This window comes from Bufo gargarizans, chromosome 10, assembly GCF_014858855.1.
Source record: "Bufo gargarizans isolate SCDJY-AF-19 chromosome 10, ASM1485885v1, whole genome shotgun sequence".
In the NCBI taxonomy this organism is placed as follows: Eukaryota; Metazoa; Chordata; class Amphibia; order Anura; family Bufonidae; genus Bufo; species Bufo gargarizans.
This window is the reverse complement of record NC_058089.1, coordinates 68,743,183-68,764,970: the sequence shown is the minus strand read 5'-3', so window position 1 is coordinate 68,764,970 and position 21,788 is coordinate 68,743,183. Positions and strand designations below refer to the sequence as shown.

Below are 21,788 nucleotides of genomic sequence, written 5' to 3'. Positions count from 1 at the left end.
CAGATGAGCGCACCATAGGGTAATTCTGCGTGTACCAGAAGGTGAGAAAATAAATTGCGAGGCTCACCTTGTAGGGATGTGCTATTGTTAGGCGCAACTCTAATAAATGCTCATCAGAAGGATCCTGAAAACCTGGAAAGCGTTGGTCTGCAGCCGCAGGAAAAGGGAGAATCTTCTTATCGGAGATGCCTGGAACCCCAAAGAAGGTATGTAGTTGCAGAAGTAAAACATCCCACGGTGCAAAAGACCATCCACAGGTCACCAGGATCAGGAGTACAGTATTTTAGTGCAGCAATACAATGCGTTTCTGGGAATCACTCCCCTTCATCAGGTACAAAAAGCTGCACATATACAAAATAATAATAATAATACATGTAAGAACCACCTATTTGGAGGTCAGGGGGAGTGTTCCCTAAAGCACCTTGTGTCAAACTAATACTCATATCTAAAGTTTCTGTATATAGGGACATTGCTATCTAAGGACTGATCACTAGACAGGGACTTTATCCTACAAAGTGAAATAATCCGCAGGAGATTCCTGAAGAAAGGCTATCCTCACGGAATTGTTGCGGCGGCCTTTAATAGAGCAAAGGCCCTTTCACAAGAAAATTGTCTATCAGTCGATAAGCAACACCAAACATAGGAGGATCAAAAGAGCTAATGGAGTGCCAATTTTATTACCATGTACAGTAATAATCATAAAGGTGTTAGAGGTATTCTTTCAAAACATTTGCATATTCTTAAAGATCCATTTATAGGAAAATCCTTACCTACCCTTCCGCCCTTAACCTTCAGAAGAGCAAAAACACTGAAGAACCTACTAGCCCCTAGCAAACTGCGTAATCATGTAGAAATAGAAGCACCAGCTGCTAGTTCACTCCTTTTGTCCAGACCAATGGGCAGTTTCAAATGTAGACAACCGAAGTGTCTGTGCTGCTTCTCTATACGTAATTTCACTTCATTCCAAAGTAATAGTACTGGAGACATTTTTAACATCAAACAGCACTTGGATTGCGGGTCAAAGAATGAGATTTATTTACTCGAATGCCAATGTGGTTTGGGATGCACCATACAAACGTTACGCAACAGGCTGAATAAGCACCGTTCAAACATTAAAAAGAAATTCATACATAGTGTCTCGAGACATGTTGCTGATTATCACCAGGGCCTTTTTTCAGGCATTTTCATTACCCCTATAGAACAGATTCACATAGACTGACGTAATATTATGCAGACAATTAAAAGACGTGAGATGTTTGGATTTATAATTTAAACAGCCTGAATCCTCAGGGCCTAAATGAGGCTTTTGAAATTAATCTATAACCACCCAATCACTTCACTGTGTGTTTATTTATTTTTTCTAATTACGCACTTTATCTTACTCATTTCCTTGTTCACAACACGAGTCTAATATGCGTTTGATGTCACATATATCCTAAATCACTTGTCCCCACTTCTCAGTTATTTAATTCAATCAATTCCCCTACTCATCACCATTAGTTCACCAGTCGTTCCTCAATATTGTTAGTGTCTCTCCTTCCATCTTTAGGTCCAATAATTTATGTTGGTTCTTGGATTTATGTATGATGTGTACATACATGCACACCTGACGCACATGTTCTTATGGACATGTATGTGTGTATATATGTATGTGTGTGTGTGTATATATATGTGTATATATATATATATATATATATATATATATATATATATATAGCAACGGGAGTTCAGGGCAGCACACCTTGTAGCAAGTTCTTGAGTGCCAGCGATGTCGACACTCTACCACAGTGTCAAATCCAGAATAGATAAATAAGTACACCGCAGCACATCCAATGGTGAAAAAACTGTGGGCTCCTTTATTCACCCAAGCAGCGATGTTTCGGTCCGCTTGCTGGGACCATTTTCAAGCAAGCTGCTTGAAAATGGTCCCAGCAAGCGGACCGAAAAGTCGCTGCTTGTGTGAATAAAGGATCCCACAGTTTTTTTCACCATTGGATGTGCTGCGGTGTACTTATTTATCTATTCTATATATATATATATATATATATATATATGTACAATACAGACCAAAAGTTTGGACACACCTTCTCATTCAAAGAGTTTTCTTTATTTTCATGACTATGAAAATTGAAGATTCACACTGAAGGCATCAAAACTATGAATTAACACATGTGGAATTATATACATAACAAAAAAGTGTGAAACAACTAAAAATATGTAATATTCTAAGTTCTTCAAAGTAGCCACCTTTTGCTTTGATTACTGCTTTGCACACTCTTGGCATTCTCTTGATGAGCTTCAAGGGGTAGTCATCTGAAATGGTTTTCACTTCACAGGTGTGCCCTGTCAGGTTTAATAAGTGGGATTTCTTGCCTTATAAATGGGGTTGGGACCATCAGTTGCGTTGTGAAGAAGTCAGGTGGATACACAGCTAATAGTCCTACTGAATAGACTGTTAGCTGCTTTTTTCTTGCCATAATATAAATTCTAAGTAAAGAAAAACGAGTGGCCATCATTACTTTAAGAAATGAAGGTCAGTCAGTCTGAAAAATTGGGAAAACTTTGAAAGTGTCCCCAAGTGCAGTCACAAAAACCATCAAGCGCTACAAAGAAACTGGCTCACATGCGGACCGCCCCAGGAACGGAAGACCCAAGAGCCACCTCTGCTGCGGAGGATAAGTTCATCCGAGTCACCAGCCTCAGAAATCGCAGGTTAACAGCAGCTCAGATTAGAGACCAGGTCAATGCCACACAGAGTTCTAGCAGCAGACACATCCCTAGAACAACTGTTAAGAGGATACTGTGTGAATCAGGCCTTCATGGTAGAATATCTGCTAGAAAACCACTGCTAAGGACAGGCAACAAGCAGAAGAGACTTGTCTGGGCAAAAGAACACAAGAAATGGACATTAGACCAGTGGAAATCTGTGCTTTGGTCTGATGAGTCCAAATTTGAGATCTTTGGTTCCAACCACCGTGTCTTTGTGCGACGCAGAAAAGGTGAACGGATGGACTCTACATGCCTGGTTCCCACCGTGAAGTATGGAGGAAGAGGTGTGATGGTGTGGGGGTGCTTTGCTGGTGACACTGTTGGGGTGCTTTGCTGGTGACACTGTTGGGGATTTATTCAAAATTGAAGGCATACTGAACCAGCATGGCTACCACAGCATCTTGCAGCGGCATGCTATTCGATCCGATTTGCATTTAGTTGGACCATCATTTATTTTTCAACAGGGCCATGACCTCAAACACACCTCCAGGCTGTGTAAGGGCTATTTGACCATGAAGGAGAGTGATGGGGTGCTGTGCCAGATGACCTGGCCTCCACAGTCACCGGACCTGAACCTAATCGGGTTTTGGGGTGAGCTGGACCGCAGAGTGAAGGCAAAAGGGCTAACAAGTGCTAAACATCTCTGGGAACTCCTTCAAGACTGTTGGAAGACCATTTCAGGTGACTACCTCTTGAAGCTCATCAAGAGAATGCCAAGAGTGTGCAAAGCAGTAATCAAAGCAAAAGGTGGCTACTTTGAAGAACCTAGAATATGACATATTTTCAGTTGTTTCACACTTTTGTTATGTATATAATTCCAAATGTGTTAATTCATAGTTTTGATGCCTTCAGTGTGAATCTTCAATTTTCATAGTCATGAAAATAAAGAAAACTTTTTGAATGAGAAGGTGTGTCCAAACTTTTGGTCTGTACTGTATATGAAACAAAAACAGAAAAAGCAGACTGATGTACTAGCCCTAAAATGGGCTTTTTGGGATGCTGTCAGGACGCTGTCCTTAAAGCAGATGAGTCTGTGGACACAGAAGTTCAGAACACTGCCCTAGCTAACGCTTTCCCTATTAGATCAGCAGCAGCAGCATTCTCCCTCCTCTCACTAAGAAAGCAGCTTCAGAATGAATCTAAAAAGGATGCTGTCCTGGAGGTGGGAGGGTCTGGGATGGAGGGTCTGCTGCTGATTGGCTGGAATGTGTCTGCTGACTGTGAGGTACAGGGTTAAAGTTTGCTCAATGATGATGTATAGGGGGCGGACCGAACATCGCATATATTCGACGCCGCGGTGAACGCGAACAAGCTATATTCGCCGTTAACTGTTCACCGGCGAATAGTTCGGGACATCACTAGTTCTTACATGTATAAATGTGTGTAGCTATTGTCTTTTGTATATGTGCAGCTTTTTGTACCTGATGAAGGGGAGTGATTCCCCGAAACGCGTTGTATTTCTGCAATAAAATAATTTACTCCTGATCCTGGTGACCTGTGGATGGTCTTTTGTGCCGTGGGACGTTTTACTTCTGTATGTATATATTGTAGTCTAAGATGCAGGCTGGCTTGGGGATAATGATAGTTGTGCCTCCATAGAAGAGCCAGGGAGCTGCTTTTTCTGTGAATTGTGGTCAGTAAAAGTACATTGTACTTGACTAACAGCATGTTCTCATGGAGGAGAGCCCCGCAATTGCTCTTATAAATGGTTTCCCGAAACCTGAGGGGTTAACTGCCGCGGATCGCAGCTACTTGTTATAGAGGTTGGGAGCCGGCTATGTGATTCTGCAGCCAGCTCCTGCCTCCTGTATATGAGTTAATGAGAGAGTAATCTTCATTGGTGGTGCAGTGCGCCCCTCCAAACCCCAGTATCAATCATTGGTGGTGAAGTGCGCCCCCCAGTATTAATCATTGGTGGCAGTGGCCACAGTGTCCCCTCCTCCTCAGTGGCAGTTCCCAACGGAGCCCCAGCAGTGTAATCCTGGGGCTCCGATCGGTTACCATGGCAGCCAGGACGCTATTGAAGCCCTGGCTGCCATATCTTGCTCCCTTGCTGCTGTGTGCACTATGCACAGAGCAGCAGGGAGAGTGTCCTATTCACCCTGATTAAGATCTATCAGCGTGAATAGGACAAGGGTTCTAGTTCCTAAGGGGGCTAATAGTTAGTAAAAAAAAAAAATATATATATATTAAGTATAAATGAAAAAGAAAGAGTTAAAAAAAAAACACGTTAACAATAAACACAATAAACATATTCATTTTTAGCAGATTTGTATAGGATTATTATTATTATTTTTTCATAAATTATCAGCTATCGGCCTGAAAGTTCACAGATTTTCGGTATTGGCTCTAAAAAATCAATATCGGTCGATCCCTACTTTTTACAGTAGCTATAAGCCATAAGGGGGATTACCTTTAGCCGTTTATACTTGTTACCTAAAGCAGTGTTTCCCAACCTGTGTGCCTCCAGCTGTTGCAAATCTACAACTCCCAGCATGCCCGGACAGCATTTGGCTGTGCGGGCATGCTGGAGTTGTAGTTTTGTAACAGCTGGAGGCACACTGGTTGGGAAACACGGACCTAAAGGAATACATTTTTTTAGTGCAATTACTCAGTGGATTTAAAGCTGTCCCATTTATCCTCAGTATTATTATGTGACAGTAGCTGATCCCTGTCTATGCCCTGAAATGCTGCCCTCAATATCTAATATATACTAAGAGGCACAACCAAATAAATAAATTTTTAATATAGCTGTTGTAAGAAGGAACAAGGAGCCGCCATTGACGGAAGATACGTGTCACCGAGGTTCCTGGCCTCGTTGAGGTAAGAACCGGATTGTTTTCCTGAAGTGTCAGTTCTGTAGTGCAGTCTGACACTTCAGCTGTTAGTATGGCTGTAAAGCCAATCCGGGCCGGTTCTCATTGTGAGCAGCCAAAGAGCAGGGTGGGTGGCTGTTCCCCACGGTTCCAGGCCGGGTTTTGGCTGGGATATAAAAACCCAGCCAGCATGTTCAGGTGGTGTGGACTATCCTCCATCTGCTAGTGGAGTGCTGGCAGTCTGGGTGTTGGAGCTTGAGTGTTTGGGCCTGGACTAGGTCTGCTACATTGTTTATGGACAAAAGCAGATGGACTACTGCTTCCTTCAAGGACTTATGTGCTGCAGCCTGGTGTGAACTAACACCAGACTGAAGGTGACTGTTTTTTCTTGAAATTTTTATTTTGTCACTTTACGTCTGTGTGAATACAGATACTGTGTGAATTGGATAGACAGCCCCGAGCCTATCATACACTAAATCCACCCCTGAGCACATCTGATACAAGCAGGGTGCTTTAGGACCCAGGGAGCAGAACACTCAGGCATGGACAGTTTGCTCCTCCAATGGCAAGTGCAGCTATGGACAAGACAGGCAGCTGTGAGATCAGGACAGGAGGCTGCATAGCTGCCAATAGTAGGAAAACCAGGCAGATCTGCTTAACCGCCTCCGGACCGCCTAACGCAGATGTGCGGTCCGGAGGCGGCAGAGCTGCGCAGAGTCACGCATATACGCGTCATCACGCGAGATGACGCGCTTTGCCGGCCCGCGCATGCGCATTTCGGGCCGGCATTTCGTCAAGGGGGGTCGCGTCATCAGCTTGCCAGCCAATGATCGCGGCTGGCAAGCTGATGATTTAAAAAAAACAAACAATCAGAAGCCACATAGCAGATCATATTAGTAAATATGATCTGTTATATGGCTGCCCTGTTCCTCTGCTGGTCCTTTTCGTCTGTTGGATCCAGCAGAGGAGCAGGCTTCACAGTGAGTAGCACAAACACCACACTTTAGCCCCAGATCACCCCCTGCACCCCAATTAACCCTTTGATCGCCCCTGCCAATCACTAGTGAAAGGAAAAAAGTGATCAGTGTAAACTGTCACTTTTTTTTTTCACTGGTATTGACCGTTAGGTTTTAGGATAGTTTAGGCCCCTTGGTTAGGTAGTTTAGGGATCGGTTAGCGCCCAGCCCACCGCACCGCAGTCGCTGATTAGCGTATCGCTAATCAGCATTTGTACTTTTATAGTATCTGGAAGTGAACAAAACTGAACACGGTCAGATCTATAAAAGTATTAGTGTCACTTTAGTTCGCCCTCCACCCAAAACACAGTGTTTGCCCGATCAGGCCTGATCGGTCGCCCACACCCGCCCCACCGCAGTGACAAAAAAAATATATATTTTTTGATCACTGCACATTCACTTTACACGCGCTGCGGCGATAAAAAAAAATCTGTTTTGATATTTTTTATCAACCGCAGCGGCCTCCGGTACTTTGCTAGGCTCCCATTTGTAAGACAGGCTTGCTTTTTTTTCTTGGGTAGTCTCAGGGAATACCCCTAAATTTAGTTGCCCAAATGTCAAACAGGGGGTATTCTTCTGAAGAGGCCTACAGGCTTCTGACCCAGTCGGATGAGGAATGGGAACCCTCATCTGATGAATCTAGCGGGTCAGAATACGAACCTGTAGAAAGCAGTGGCTCTCTGACCCAAAGTTCGGACGAGGAGGCTGAGGTCCCTGATAGCACCAGGCGTACCCGGCCCCGTGTCGTTAGACCACAGGTTGCGCAGGATCCGCTTCAAGAGCAGCAGAGTGGGGCTGGCGCTGTCGGATTACGTGGTGAGGCATACACCAGCAGCGCAGCCCTCCCTGGACCTAGTACCAGCACTGCCGTACAACCTGGTGAAGTGGCGAGCACCAGAAGGGCAGTTGAAGCTGATACGGTGGCACGAGCAGTAGTTACCCCGTCGCAGCCATCGCAAAGACGGGCCCGTAGAGCCCCTAGAATCCCAGAGGTGCTGGCAAACCCTGATTGGCAGTCCCCAACTTCAGCTGCACCTGTAGTTCCCCCTTTCACCGCCCAGTCTGGAGTTCGGGTTGAGACAGCTCAGATCGGATCGGCCCTGGGATTTTTTGAGCTGTTCTTGACTGCGGAGCTCTTAGACATAGTCGTGGCCAAAACAAACAGGTATGCCACACAATTTATAACCGCCAACCCGGGAAGCTATTATGCCCAGCTTTTCCGGTGGAAACCAGTCCAAGTTTCCGAAATTTAAAATTTTTCTGGGCCTTCTCCTCAACATGGGTCTAACTAAAAAGCATGAATTGTGGTCATATTGGTCCACGAACCCAATTCATCACATGCCCATGTTCTCTGCTGCTATGTCCAGGGCACGTTTTGAGGCCATCCTGCGTTTCCTGCACTTTAGCGACAACACGGCCTCCCGTCCCAGAGGCCACCCAGCTTTTGACCGGCTCCACAAAATTCGGCCCCTCATAGACCATTTCAATCAGAAATTTGCAGATTTGTATACCCCAGAGCAAAACATCTGCGTAGAAGAGTCCCTAATACATTTTACCGGGCGCCTTGGCTTCAGACAATACATCCCAAGCAAGCGCGCCCGGTATGGGGTCAAATTGTATAAGCTCTGTGAAAGGGCCACAGGCTATACCCACAAATTTCGGATCTATGAGGGAAAAGATCAGACCCTGGAGCCGGTCGGTTGCCCTGACTACCTGGGGAGCAGTGGGAAGACAGTCTGGGACTTGGTGTCACCCTTATTCGGCAAGGGGTACCATCTTTATGTGGACAATTTCTACACAAGTGTGGCCCTCTTCAGGCATTTGTCTCTAGAACAGATTGGTGCCTGTGGCACCGCGCGAACTAGTCGCGCAGGCTTCCCCCAACGGCTCGTTACCACCCGTCTTGCAAGGGGGCAGAGGGCTGCATTGTGTAACGAAGAACTGCTCGCGGTGAAATGGAGAGACAAGCGTGACGTTTACATGCTCTCCTCCATTCACGCAGACACGACAATACAAATTGAGCGAGCAACCCGTGTCATTGAAAAGCTCCTCTCAGTCCACGACTATAACCTTCACATGGGAGGGGTGGACTTCAATGACCAGATGTTGTCTCCGTATTTAGTTTCCCGCAGAACCAGACGCTGGTATAAGAAGGTGTCTGTATATTTGATTCAATTGGCTCTGTATAATAGTTTTGTTCTCTACAGTAAGGCTGGGAGAACTGGATCCTTCCTCAAATTTCAGGAAGAGATCATCGAGAACCTCCTGTACCCAGGAGGTTCCGTGGCCCCATCCACCAGTGTAGTTAGCCGTCTACACGAGCGACATTTCCCCAATGTCGTTCCTGGTACCTCAACCCAACCGTCACCCCGAAAAAGATGTCGTGTCTGTAGCAGGAGTGGAATAAGGGGTGACACCCGCTATTTCTGTCCTGACTGTCCTGACCACCCTGCCCTATGCTTTGGAGAGTGTTTCCGGGAGTACCACACCCAGGTACACCTAGCATAGGGATCACATCTCACCAGGACAGGCACACAGGGCTATTAGGGCCCATTCACATACAGCTGCTGCAAACGTCTCCTTTCACCTGGGACAAAGTGCATAACGCACTTCGCCACATCTCTGGGCGATTTGCGCTTTGCACATTAACCCATGGGGAAGGAGAGGTTTGTTCTATAAAGGTAAAAAAAAAACACCAGTAAGCAAAAAGGTTAATGTTTAGTTCAAAAAGTTAAAGTTTATATGTTCTGTTCCAAAGCTAATAAAATTATTGCGTTGCGGCCTGGTTTTTTCTTTTTCTTTTTTTTTTTTACCTTCCAGGTGGACCAACCGATCGACTAGCTGCAGTACTGATGTGCATTCTGACAGAAGCATTGCGCTGCTGTCAGATTACACGCAAGTCGGTGTATGTGGCGCTGCTAGACGAGATTTCTACTCTGCAGTAAAATATACGTTTGCCAAGGCATACGAGCTGAGGACGAGGCGGCGTTCCTATGCTTTGGCAAACACTTTGTATATAAAAATAAAAAATCCCGGCAATGATTTATTCATCCACATCGATTTGATGTGAATGGAGAAATCTGGTTTGCCAGGGCATACGAGCTAAGTGGGTATGGATGTTGGGCGGAGCTCCTATGTCTTGACAGACGCCTTTCCCCTCCTTTTTTATCTTTTGGCAGAGATTTTTTCATCCACATTGATCGATGCGAATGAAGAAATCTTTGCCGTTCATTTTTTTCTTTCAGCCCAGAGGCTGAACGGGAAAAAAAAATCTCATTACCTGTATGCTCAATATAAGGAGAATAGCAGAAACTTCTAATGCTGGCCATACATGTAATGATTGCGGAGACCCTCAAATGCCAGGGCAGTACAAACACCCCACAACTGACCCCATTTTGGAAAGAAGACACCCCAAGGTATTCGCTGAGGGGCATATTGAGTCCATGAAAGATTTAAATTTTTGTCCCAAGTTAGCGGAAAGTGGGACTTTGTGAGAAAAATAAAAATAAAAATTTCCGCTAACTTATGCCCCAAAAAAAAAATTCTATGAACTTGCCAGGCCCCTCATTGAATACCTTGGGGTGTCTTCTTTCCAAAGTGGGGTCACATGTGGGGTATTTATACTGCCCTGGATTTTTAGGGGCCCTAAAGCGTGAGAAGTCTGGGATCCAAATGTCTAAAAATGCCCTCCTAAAAGGAATTTGGGCACCTTTGCGCATCTAGGGTGCAAAAAAGTGTCACACACGTGGTATCGCCGTACTCAGGAGAAGTTGGGGAATGTGTTTTGGGGTGTCATTTTACATATACCCATGCTGGGTGAGATAAATATCTTGGTCAAATGCCAACTTTGTATAAATTTTTTTGGGAAAAGTTGTCTTTTGCCAAGATATTATTTCTCTCACCCAGCATGGGTATATGTAAAATGACACCCCAAAACACATTCCCCAACTTCTCCTGAGTACGGCGATACCAGATGTGTGGCACTTTTTTGCAGCCAAGGTGGGCAAAGGGGCACATATTCCAAAGTGCACCTTTCGGATTTCACCGGTCATTTTTTTACAGATTTTGATTGCAAACTACTCTTCACACATATGGGCCCCTAAATTGCCAGGGCAGTATAACTACCCCACAAGTGACCTCATTTTGGAAAGAAGACACCCCAAGGTATTTCGTGAGGGGCATGGCGAGTTCCTAGAATTTTTTGTCGCAAGTTAGTGGAATTTTAGACTTTGTAAGAATTTTTTTTTTTTTTAAAAATCATAGTTTTCCGCTAACTTGTGACAAAAAATAAAAAGTTCTATGAACTCACTATGCCCATCAGCGAATACCTTAGGGCAGGGCTGGCCAACCTGTGGCTCTCCAGCAGTTGTAAAACTACAACTCCCACCATGCTTTGCTGTAGGCTGATACTTGTAGGCAGTCTGGGCATGCTGGGAGTTGTAGTTTTGCAACAGCTGGAGAGCCTCAGGTTGGCCAGCCCTGCCTTAGGGTGTCTACTTTCCGAAATGGTCATTTGTGGGGGTTTTCTACTGTCTGGGCATTGTAGAACCTCAGGAAACATGACAGGTGCTCAGAAAGTCAGAGCTGCTTCAAAAAGCGGAAATTCACATTTTTGTACCATAGTTACGCTATAACTTTTACCCAAACCATTTTTTTTTGCTCAAACATTTTTTTTTCATCAGACATGTAGAACAATAAATTTAGCGAAAAATTTATATATGGATGTAGTTTTTATTGCAAAATTTTACAGCTGAAAGTGAAAAATTTCATTTCTTTGCAAAAAAATCGTTACATTTCGATTAATAACAAAAAATGTAAAAATGTCAGCAGCAATGAAATACCACCAAATCAAAGCTCTATTAGTGAGAAGAAAAGGAGGTAAAATTCATTTGGGTGGTAAGTTGCATGACCGAGCGATAAACGGTGAAAGTAGTGCAGAAGTGTAAAAAGTGGCCTGGTCATTAAGGGGGTTTCAGCTAGCGGGGTTGAAGTGGTTAAGAAGATATTAGTAAGGCCTCGTGCACACGACCGTTTTTTTTTTTTACGGTCCGCAAAAATGGTCCGTGACCGTTTTTTCATCCGTTGGTCTTCCTTGATTTTTGGAGGATCCACGGACATAAAAAAAAATGTCGTTTTGGTGTCTGCCTGGCCGTGCGGTGCCAAAACGGATCCGTCCTGAATTACAATGCAAGTCAATGGGGACAGATCCGTTTGACGTTGACACAATATGGTGTAATTGCAAACGGATCCGTCCCCATTGACTTTCAATGTAAAGTCTGGAGGCTCTTTTATACCATTGGATCTGAGTTTTCTCCAATCCGATGGTATATTTTAACTTGAAGCGTCCCCATCACCATGGGAAAGCCTCTATGTTAGAATATACTGTCGGATATGAGTTACATCGTGAAAACTCCTATCCGACAGTATATTCTAACACAGAGGCGTTCCCATGGTGATGGGGACGCTTCTAGTTAGAATATACTACAAACTGTGTACATGACTGCTGCCTGGCAGCACCCGATCTCTTACAGGTTGCCGTGATGCGCACAATTAACCCCTCAGGTGCCGCACCTGAAGGAGTTAATTGTGCTTATCATAGCCCCCTGTAAGAGATCAGTTTGAATATCATTGGTGGCCAGTGTGTGGCCTCCCCCGGCCCCCCTCCCTCCCTTCCGTCTATTGCATTAATAACATTGGTGGCAGTGTGCGGCCTCCCTCTATTGCATTAATAACATTGGTGGCAGTGTGCGGCCTCCCCTCTTCCCCCGATCATTGGTGGCAGCGGAGTTCCGATCGGAGTCCCAGTTTAATTGCTGGGGCTCCGATCGGTAACCATGGCAACCAGGACGCTACTGCAGTCCTGGTTACCATGGTTATTTAGCAATAGTAGAAGCGTCATACTTACCTGCTGGCTGCTGCGATGTCTTTGTCCGGCCGGGAGCTCCTCCTACTGGTAAGTGACAGGTCTGTGCGGCGCATTGTTGTCACTTACCAGTAGGAGGAGCTCCCGGCCGCACACAGAGGGGGGGCCGGGGAAGGCCGCACACTGCCACCAATATTATTAATGCAATAGAGGGAGGGGGGGCGGGGGAGGCCGCACACTGTGCCACCAACGTATTAATACAATAGAGGGAGGAAGGGGGGGCAGCACTGGCCACCAATGTTGTTATTACAATAGAGGGAGGGGCCGCACTGGCCACCAATGAGATTTAAACAGGGGAGGGAGGGGGGTCTGCCCCCTGCTGCCTGGCAGCCCCGGATCTCTTACAGGGGGCTATAATACGCACAATTAACCCCTTCAGGAGCAGCACCTGAGGGGTTAATTGTACGGATCACAGCCCCCTGTAAGCGATCGGGTGCTGCCAGGCAGCAGGGGGCAGTCATGTACACAGTTCTTAGTATATTCTAACTTGAAGCGTCCCCATCACTATGGGAACGTCTCTGTGTTAGAATATACTGTCGGATCTGAGTTTTCAAGAAGTGAAAACTCAGCTCTGAAAAAGCTTTTATGCAGACGGATCTTCGGATCCGTCTGTATGAAATTAACCTACGGATCACTGACACGGATGCCAATCTTGTGTGCATCCGTGTTCTTTCACTGACCCATTGACTTGAATGGGTCCGTGAACCGTTGTCCGTCAAAAAAATAGGACAGGTCATATTTTTTGGACGGACAGGATACACGGATCACGGTTTCGGCTGCAAAACGGTGCATTTTCCGATTTTTCCACTGACCCATTGAAAGTCAATGGGTCCGCGAAAAAAACAGAAAACGGCACAACGGCCACGGATGCACACAACGGTCGTGTGCATGAGGTCTAAGTGTAATATCTACCTATTTTCTTTACAGTTGTACTAAGTGCTAACAAAGTGGCCAACCCCTTTAACCATAAATTACTTTACGAACAACCTTTTCTTCCAGGATGTATAAAACTTGCCCAATTGCATGTTCAAGATATCTTTTAACGCTTGTCGTTTGGAGGGAGCGGAGGGTGTCTGGGGAGGGGCAAAAGATTTGTGGTTTCATACTAATTGTTGGATTTCCTCATATAAAGAATTTACTGTGGCATTTTTTTTGATTTATTAAGGAACCCATGGAGATAAATTTGCCAAAAATGACAGCTTTATCGGCTTCCCATATCAGTGGCAAAAGGGACGGTATCGGAGGAATTATTAGTAAAGTAAGCTTTTAAGGCTGTCTCGATGCAGGTTTTGTATTGTGGTTTTGACAGTATAAACTCATTCAGACGCCAAGTTTTAGATCTCTGTAAGCTATGGTTGTATGTAGTACTAGTATGGATCGATCGGAGTGAAGGTTGAGTAAAATGGTTGTGTCATGTATATTTGACAATGCCAAAAAGGGTCTTGAATAAATAATCGACTGTAGGATTGATGAGCTGAAGAAAAGTGAGTGTAGTCGCGGTCTGCATGATGGAATTGTCACCAGGTGTCGATGAGGTGCGCAGCTGTAATGAAGTGACTTATGAATTCTAATAGGTGTCCACATGTGAGTGTATAGATGTATTTAGGTCACCACCTAGTATAAATACTCCCTCATTGAAGTGTTATGCTTTCTTCAGTGTTCATGATATCCAGGAGCTTTGGTTAATGTTTGGGGCATATAAGTTGCCTACAGTTATTAAGGTATTATTAGCTAGTTTGCCTTTTATAAAAATATAGAGGCCATGGGTGTCTTGTAAAGTGGCTATATGTTTAAAAGGAACATGTTTGTTAAACGCAATAGCTACACCTCTAGATTCCCATGATGGAACCAGAGATTATAGAAGGCTCTATTGAAGTTAGGGAATGTCGACTGTATGATTTGAGTTTCTTCATGTAGTAGTATGTACATTTTCTCTCTTTTATGGTGCATTAGTATTTGGGACCATTTAACTGGAGAATTAAAGCTCAGAACATTGTATGAGGCGAATGTCATAGAAGTAGTGGTTTTAGCCATCAGAATGTGCATAAATGATAAGTGGTGGAATAAGCTCGAGTCAGGGGTAATAGGAATGCGGTTAGATGGTGGTGTGGGCCACCAAGAGAGGTAGGTGGAGTACATCAGCAGCACGTGTATGACATGCATAAGAGAAGGTAGTAACATGATGTGGGGAGTGTATACATAAATGCAAACCAGAACATTACATAAGTAAAACATGAAGTAGGGGGACCAACAGGTTGACCGATAAACTGTAAAACTCAAATACAGTAATAAATATTAATTGAAGGCAATGGCAGTACTCATCGTCCAAAATACAGTTGCTGTGGAGACAGGTGATGAGAAAATTATGTAGGTTCAGAGCCACCACTTGAAGGAGAATCGGTTCCACTTGATGCTAAAAAGTCTCTTAGGGAGTTGGCACTCTGGGGGTTAATACAGCAGATAGGCTATTGGACTAGCCTGTATTAGTTTTCTAGAGGCTCACCAGAATTGCCCAGTTCGTCGGCTCAACAATGATGGTCCTAGGGACAGAAGAAAGAGCCGTAGGTCCACTGGAATGGCTATAAGGCACTGCCTCTGGAGCTACAATAGGGCGGTATCTTCTCATGTGAGGCGTGAGGCACAGCCTGGCAGTGGAGGCTGCAGCGTTTCTCCTTACTGCAGGCTCCGACACCTTGGAGCTCCCGCACTCAGATACTAGTCTCAATTTGTGGGCCTAATCTACCCTGGTCTGGCCGGCGTTGCAGACTGGGTGATGAGTAAGTACTCCGCTGTATGGGGCAGGACCACTTCTAGGTGGCTGCAACTTGAGGCCGCGGCTTCCCCTCGTTTAGTAGGCCACGATTCAATGGATAAGCAGACTCCCCTTCAGAGCATCGGAATCGATAAGGCTGGGTGCCCTCAGGCCTTGGGGCAGAAATATTGGGAGCAAGGCTCTTTAAAATGGATCATGGTAGTAGATAAAATACTGAAGCTGAAGAGCAGTACTTTATTGCTTTCTTGCTATTAATTTGTTTATTTCTTTTTAAGGACCATTCCGCCGCAGTGACTTGGAATCCTTGGGATATTGTATACTGAAATGGCTGTGTGGCTCCTTACCCTGGACTGACCAAACAAATCCAGGCTCTATAATGGAAGAAAAAAATAGGTCAGTTGTCCGAACTCTTAAATCAAGTGCATAGCTGGCACCCACAAGTAATTCAGCACTTGAGCCCATACCATCACAGTGACTTAAAAAGGTGATCTGGGCTTCTAATATTGATGCACTATCCTCAGGATCAGACCTATCCTCAATATCAGATTGGTGGGGGTCCGACACCCGGCACAGCTGTATGAGGAGATGGCGCGTGCAGTGTGCGCATGCTGTCTCCCTCATCTCTTCCTGCTTACCATAGACATAGCAGTGGGGAGCAGGAAGAGAGAAGGCAGACGGCATTTGCACACTGCACACGCTTTCCCTTCGTACAGCTGATCGGCAGGAGTGCCAGGTTTATTTTTCACAATCATTTATGGAAATCGCCTGTGGGGTCAGAAAATTACTTCCTTAAAGGGGATTTCCAGTAGAGATTTTTAGGAATAGTATTCAGAAGGGGTTAAAAATAACAAGAATTATTATCTTCACCAATCCCCTGCTGCTGCTCTTGCCCTGCTATTTTTCACTTCCTGGTCCTGGCGAGATACTTCTGTGATGCCAGGAAAAGTCCTCTCAGGCAGTGAAAGTCTAAGACTACTTTCACACTAGCATTACTATTTTCCGGTATTAAGATCTGTCATAGGGTCTCAATAGCAGAGAAAAAACGCTTCCATTTTGTCCCCATTCATTGTCAGTGGGAACAAAACGTAACTGAACTGAATTCCCCCAAATGCATTCCGTTCGGTTGCATTCTTATACCGGAGAGCAAACCGCAGCATGCTGAGGTTTGCTTTTCCGTCCTGGGGTTAGGAGCAAGACAGATCCGTCATGACCCACAATGCAAGTCAATGGGGACCGATCTGTTTTCTCTGACACAATAGAAAATGGATCCATCCCCCATTGACTTTCAATGGAGTTCATGACGGATCCGTCTTGGCTATGTTAAAAATAATACAAACGGATCCGTTCATAACGGATGCAGATGATTGTATTATCAGTAACGGAAGGGTTTTTACTGAACCTTGCCAGATCCAGCAAAAATGCTAGTGTGAAAGTAGCCTAAGGCAAGTCACTGCTGCTGCCCTTGATTGCTGAGCATGCCTTTTCTTGCATATCCACCATTTCAAACTGGAACCAGCAAGTGAAGAGCAGTTTAACCCCTTCTGCCCACTGTTCTTAAAAAGATAAGTCTTATAACTGGATACACCATTTAATTTAAAAAAAAACTTAATATGAAATTAATTTGGTTACTAATTTGATACAACCATGTATTTGAGAAATGATAACAGAAAAGTGAACACAGACTTTACTAACAGACACAAACATGCTGTAAAACCACTTTGCACACTTCCTCTGTGTTTACGGACACCCTCTAACCCTTTCCCGACATATAACGTAATAGTACGTCATGGCGGCAAGTGACTTGACGCATTTTGACGTACTATTACATCATGGTGATCGGGCGGGTACCGGAGCAGTGCGCGCCCGATCACTGCAGGGGCCCGGCAGTCCCTGATAGCCGGGTCCCTGGTGTATCCGCCGGCATCGCTGTAAAAGCCAATGCCGGCGGATTAACCCCTTTGTATGCAGCGGTCAGCGCTGACCGCGGCATAGAAGGTGCATGCGGCGGGTGAGGGAACCCATCGGGTCCCCTCGCTGCTGTGGTGGGGACCCGATGGGTGACAAGGCAGCCAGATGCATCGGGACCTGCCTTCTACGGGGGCCGAGGAGATCCAGCCTCAGGCTACATCTCCTAGGCCAGTGATAGGCAAACTGCGGCTCTCCAGCTGTTGCAAAACTACAACTCCCACCATGCCCTGCTGTAGGCTGAAAGCTGTAGGCAGTCTTTGCATGCTGGGAGTTGTAGTTCTGCCACAGCTGGAGAGCCGCAGTTTGCCTATCACTGTCCTAGGCAACCTGTTAGTGTATGACTCAGTGTAATACACTAACAGGCAATGCATTACAATACAGATGTATTGTAATGCATTGCAGAGGGGATCAGACCCCCAAAAGTTGAAGTCCCAGAGTGTGACAGAAATAAAGTTTTAAAAAAAAGGCACAAAAAAGTGTTTTTAATAAAAAAAAACACAAAATGGTTTCAAGTAAAAAAAAAACGCCCCTTTCTCCTGATTTTATAAGACAAAAAAAAGGAAAAAACACACACATTAGGTATCACCGCGTCCGTAATGACAGGCTCTATAAATATATCACATGATCCACCCGTCCAATAAACACCATAAAAAAATAAAAACAGTGTAATAAAATAAAACATTTTTGTCCCCCCTACATCACATAAAGTGGAGCACCAAGTGGTCAAAAAGGCGTATGTACCACAACATGGTACCAATAAAACCGTTGCCTCATCCCTCAAAAAATGAGCCCCTAGATAAGAAAATCGCTCCAAAAAAATAAAATAACTATAGCTCTCAGAACATGGAGACATTAACCAGCTCAGTCCCCCTAGCTTAAACCCCCTTAATGACCAGACCACTTTTTACAAATCTGCACTACACTACTTTCACGGTTTATTGCTCGGTCATACAACTTACCACCCAAATGAATTTTACCTCCTTTTCTTCTCACTAATAGAGCTTTCATTTGGTGGTATTTCATTGCTGCTGACATTTTTACATTTTTTTATATTAATCTAATAATTTTTTTATTAAAACTACATTTCTATATAAATTTTTCTCTAAATGTATTGTTCTACATGTCTTAGATTAAAAAAAATGCAATAAGTGTATATTTATTGGTTTGGGTAAAAGTTATAGCGTTTACAAACTATGGTGCAAAAAGGTGAATTTCCCCATTTTGAAGCAGCTCTGACTTTCTGAGCACCTGTCATGTTTCCTGAGGTTCTACAGTGCCCAGACAGTAGAAACACCCCACAAATGACCCCATTTCGGAAAGTAGACACCCTAAGGTATTCGCTTATGGGCATAGTGAGTTCATGGAAGTTTTTATTTTTTGTCACAAGTTAGCGGAAAATGTTTTTTTTTTTTTTTTTTTTTTTTTTTTTTATTACAAAGTCTCTTGTGATAAAAAATAAAATTTTACATGAACTAACCATACCCCTCACAGAATATCTTGGGGTGTCTTCTATCCAAAATGGGGTCACATGATCGGGTGAACACTGCGTTTTTTGTAGAGTCTATAGAACATGTCCTATTCTTGTCCGCAATTGCGGACAAGAAAAGGCATTTTCTATATAGTTCTGGCAATGTGCGGATCCGCAAAATGCGGAAAGCACATTGCCGGTGTCCGTGATTCGCGGATCCGCAAAACACACACGGACGTCTGAATGGAGTCTTACAGGGGGGTGATCAATGACAGGGGGGTGATCAGGGAGTCTATATGGGGTGATCAGGGGTTAATAAGGGGTTAAGTGACAGGGGGGGGGGGGGGGTGTAGTGTAGTGGTGCTTGGTGCTACTTTACAGATCTGCCTGTGTCCTCTGGTGGTCGATCCAAGCAAAAGGGACCACCAGAGGACCAGGTAGAAGGTATATTAGACGCTGTTATCAAAACAGCGTCTAATATACCTTTTTAAGGGTAAAAAAAATTGCATCTACAGCCTGCCAGCGAATGATCGCCGCTGGCAGGCTGTAGATGCACTCGTTTACCTGCCGATCCTGTGTGCACGCGTTCACAGGAAATCTCGCGAGAGGACGCGCCTGCGCGTCCAGGAGGAATAACAGGGCCGCCGCTGCGGCAATCCTGTAGTGGTTAAAACATCATTTTTGGGGTTTAAAGAAATGCTATTATTGTGTTAAAGTGAAATAAATTTTAAAAAGTATGCATATTAGGTATTGCTGCGTCCGTAACAACCAGCGCTATAAAAATATCACATGACCTAACCCCTCATCTGAACACCATAAAATAAATACAGTGCCAAAAAATGCCATTGTCACCTTACATCACAATAATTGCAACACCAAGCGATCAAAAAGGCGTATGCCTCCCAAAATAGTACCAATCAAACCGTCACCTTATCCCGCAAAAATGAGACTCTATCTAAGACAATCGGTCAAAAAATAAACTATGACTCTCAGACAATGGAGACACTAAAATATGATTAGTATTTTTTTTGCTTCAAAAAGCCATTTTTTGTCACATAAACATCACATAAAGTGCAACACCAAGCGATCAAAAAGTCGTATGACCCCCAAAATACTACTAATCAAACTGTCACCTCATGCTGCAAAAAATGACATGCTATTATTGTGTAAAACTTAAATAAGAAAAAGGAAACATATTGGGTATTGCCACGTCCGTAACGATCTGCTCTATAAAAATAAACTCCTCAGGTGAATGCTGTAAAAATAAATAAAAACTGTGCCAAAACAACCAGTTTTTGGGGTCACCTTGACTCATAAAGTGTAATAATGAATGATCAAAAAATCATATGTACCCAAAAATAGTACCACTATAAATGTCAACTCTTCCTGCAAAAACAACCCCTGCACAAGACAATCGGCAGAAAAATGAAACAAAGTACACATATTTGATAGCATTGTGTTCGTAACAACCTGCTCTACAAAAATAGCGCATGTTCTAAGGGTACTGAGTTGAGTCATAGAGGCTCAATACCGGAAACAAAGCTTCAGTTTTGTCCCCATTCATTGTGAATGGGGAAAAAACAGAACGGAATGCTCCCAAATGCATTCCGTTCTGTTTAGTTGCATTCCTAGACCGGAGAGAAAACCGCAACATGTATTTTGCTTTCCGTCTTGGGAAACTGATCAAGACGGATCTGTCATGACCCCCAATGCAAGTCAATGGGGACGGATCCGTTTTCTCTGACGCAATCTGCCACAATAGAAAACTGATCCGTCCTCCATTGACTTTCAATAGAGTTAATGACTGATCCGTCTTGGCAATATTAAAGATATGTTAAAGCTAATACAACCGGATCCTTTCATAATGGATGCAGATGGTTGTATTATCAGTAACGGAAGCGTTTTTGCTGGACCCTGCCGGTGTGAAAGTACCCTAACCTGTCAAATGAATGTTGTAAAAAAAAAATGGCCAAAACAGCCATTTTTTGGTTACCTTGCCTCACAAATAAAGAACGTAATATAAAAATAATATGTAGCCCAAAATAGTACCAATAAAACTGGCACCTTATCCCGTAGTTTCCAAAATGGGTTCACTTTTTGGGAGTTTCTACTGTAAGGGGGCATCATGGGGGCTTCAATTGGGACATGGCATCTAAAAAACAGTTCTGCAAAATCTGCCTTCCAAAAACCATATGGCGCTCCTTTTCTTCTGCTCCCTGCCATGCGCCCTTACATCAGTTTACAACCACATGTGGGGTGTTTCTGTAAACCGCAGAATTAGGGTTATAAATATTCAGTTTTGTTTGGCTCCGGCTGTAAAGATTTATGCTTTTAAACAGTTTTCCTCTCTTAAGATGTTTTTACATACATATAACAGATAATGTAATTTGGAATCCAAAGCAAGGAGGGGTGTTATGTAGGACAGAGATCAGCAACCTTCGGCACTCCAGCTGCTGTAAGTGTAATTTCCAACATAGGCGTGCACCCTAAAGCACAAACACACACACACCGCGTGCGTGTGTATACGGTATATATATATATATATTGTGGTAATGTGAACAGTGCTGGAAGGTGTGTTGTCCCACTTCAGGTACCTCAGATGGGTGAGACAGATAAAATCCAGAGAGTGGCAGTAGTCTCAGCAAAGAATAGTTTGCTTGACATTTTTGTATACATTTTCTGGGCTGGATTTTACTTGGACTGGTGGCTAGGCTTGGTAGAGGGAGTTGCCAGTCCACACCCTTCTAGTACGGGTTTTCCTTTCTACCTGAGGTGATCGCAGGTGAGGCCTGCTGTAATCAGGCTGGGATAAAGCGCCTCAGAGTAGGTCAGTCTAGAGAGATATATGCTGTGAGATACAGAGACCCAGAGCAGAGGCTCTGTGCGTGGTCTCAGCTCTTCAGGCTGAGAGACCAGGGCACTGTGACAGCCCGAAGTTTGGGGAACGCCGTGACGCCGGGATTCAAGGGTCACAAGGCCGGAGTCGGGAGGACTGTTGGGCCACACTTCCCCATACAGGTACGGGACTGATTACAGCCGGAGAGGCTGGGGAACT

General features: G+C 44.4%; 1 protein-coding gene across 2 annotated transcripts in view; it reads left to right on the top strand.

Annotated features, from left to right (window-relative positions):
- Positions 1 to 21,788, top strand: part of VRK3 (VRK serine/threonine kinase 3) — a 254,135-nt gene that overhangs the window by 182,844 nt on the left and 49,503 nt on the right. For both annotated transcript variants that reach the window (XM_044269695.1, XM_044269694.1), the window contains exon 12: positions 15,573 to 15,690. In XM_044269695.1, the coding sequence (XP_044125630.1) occupies positions 15,573 to 15,690 (118 nt within the window). The remainder of the gene's footprint in view (positions 1 to 15,572; positions 15,691 to 21,788) is intronic.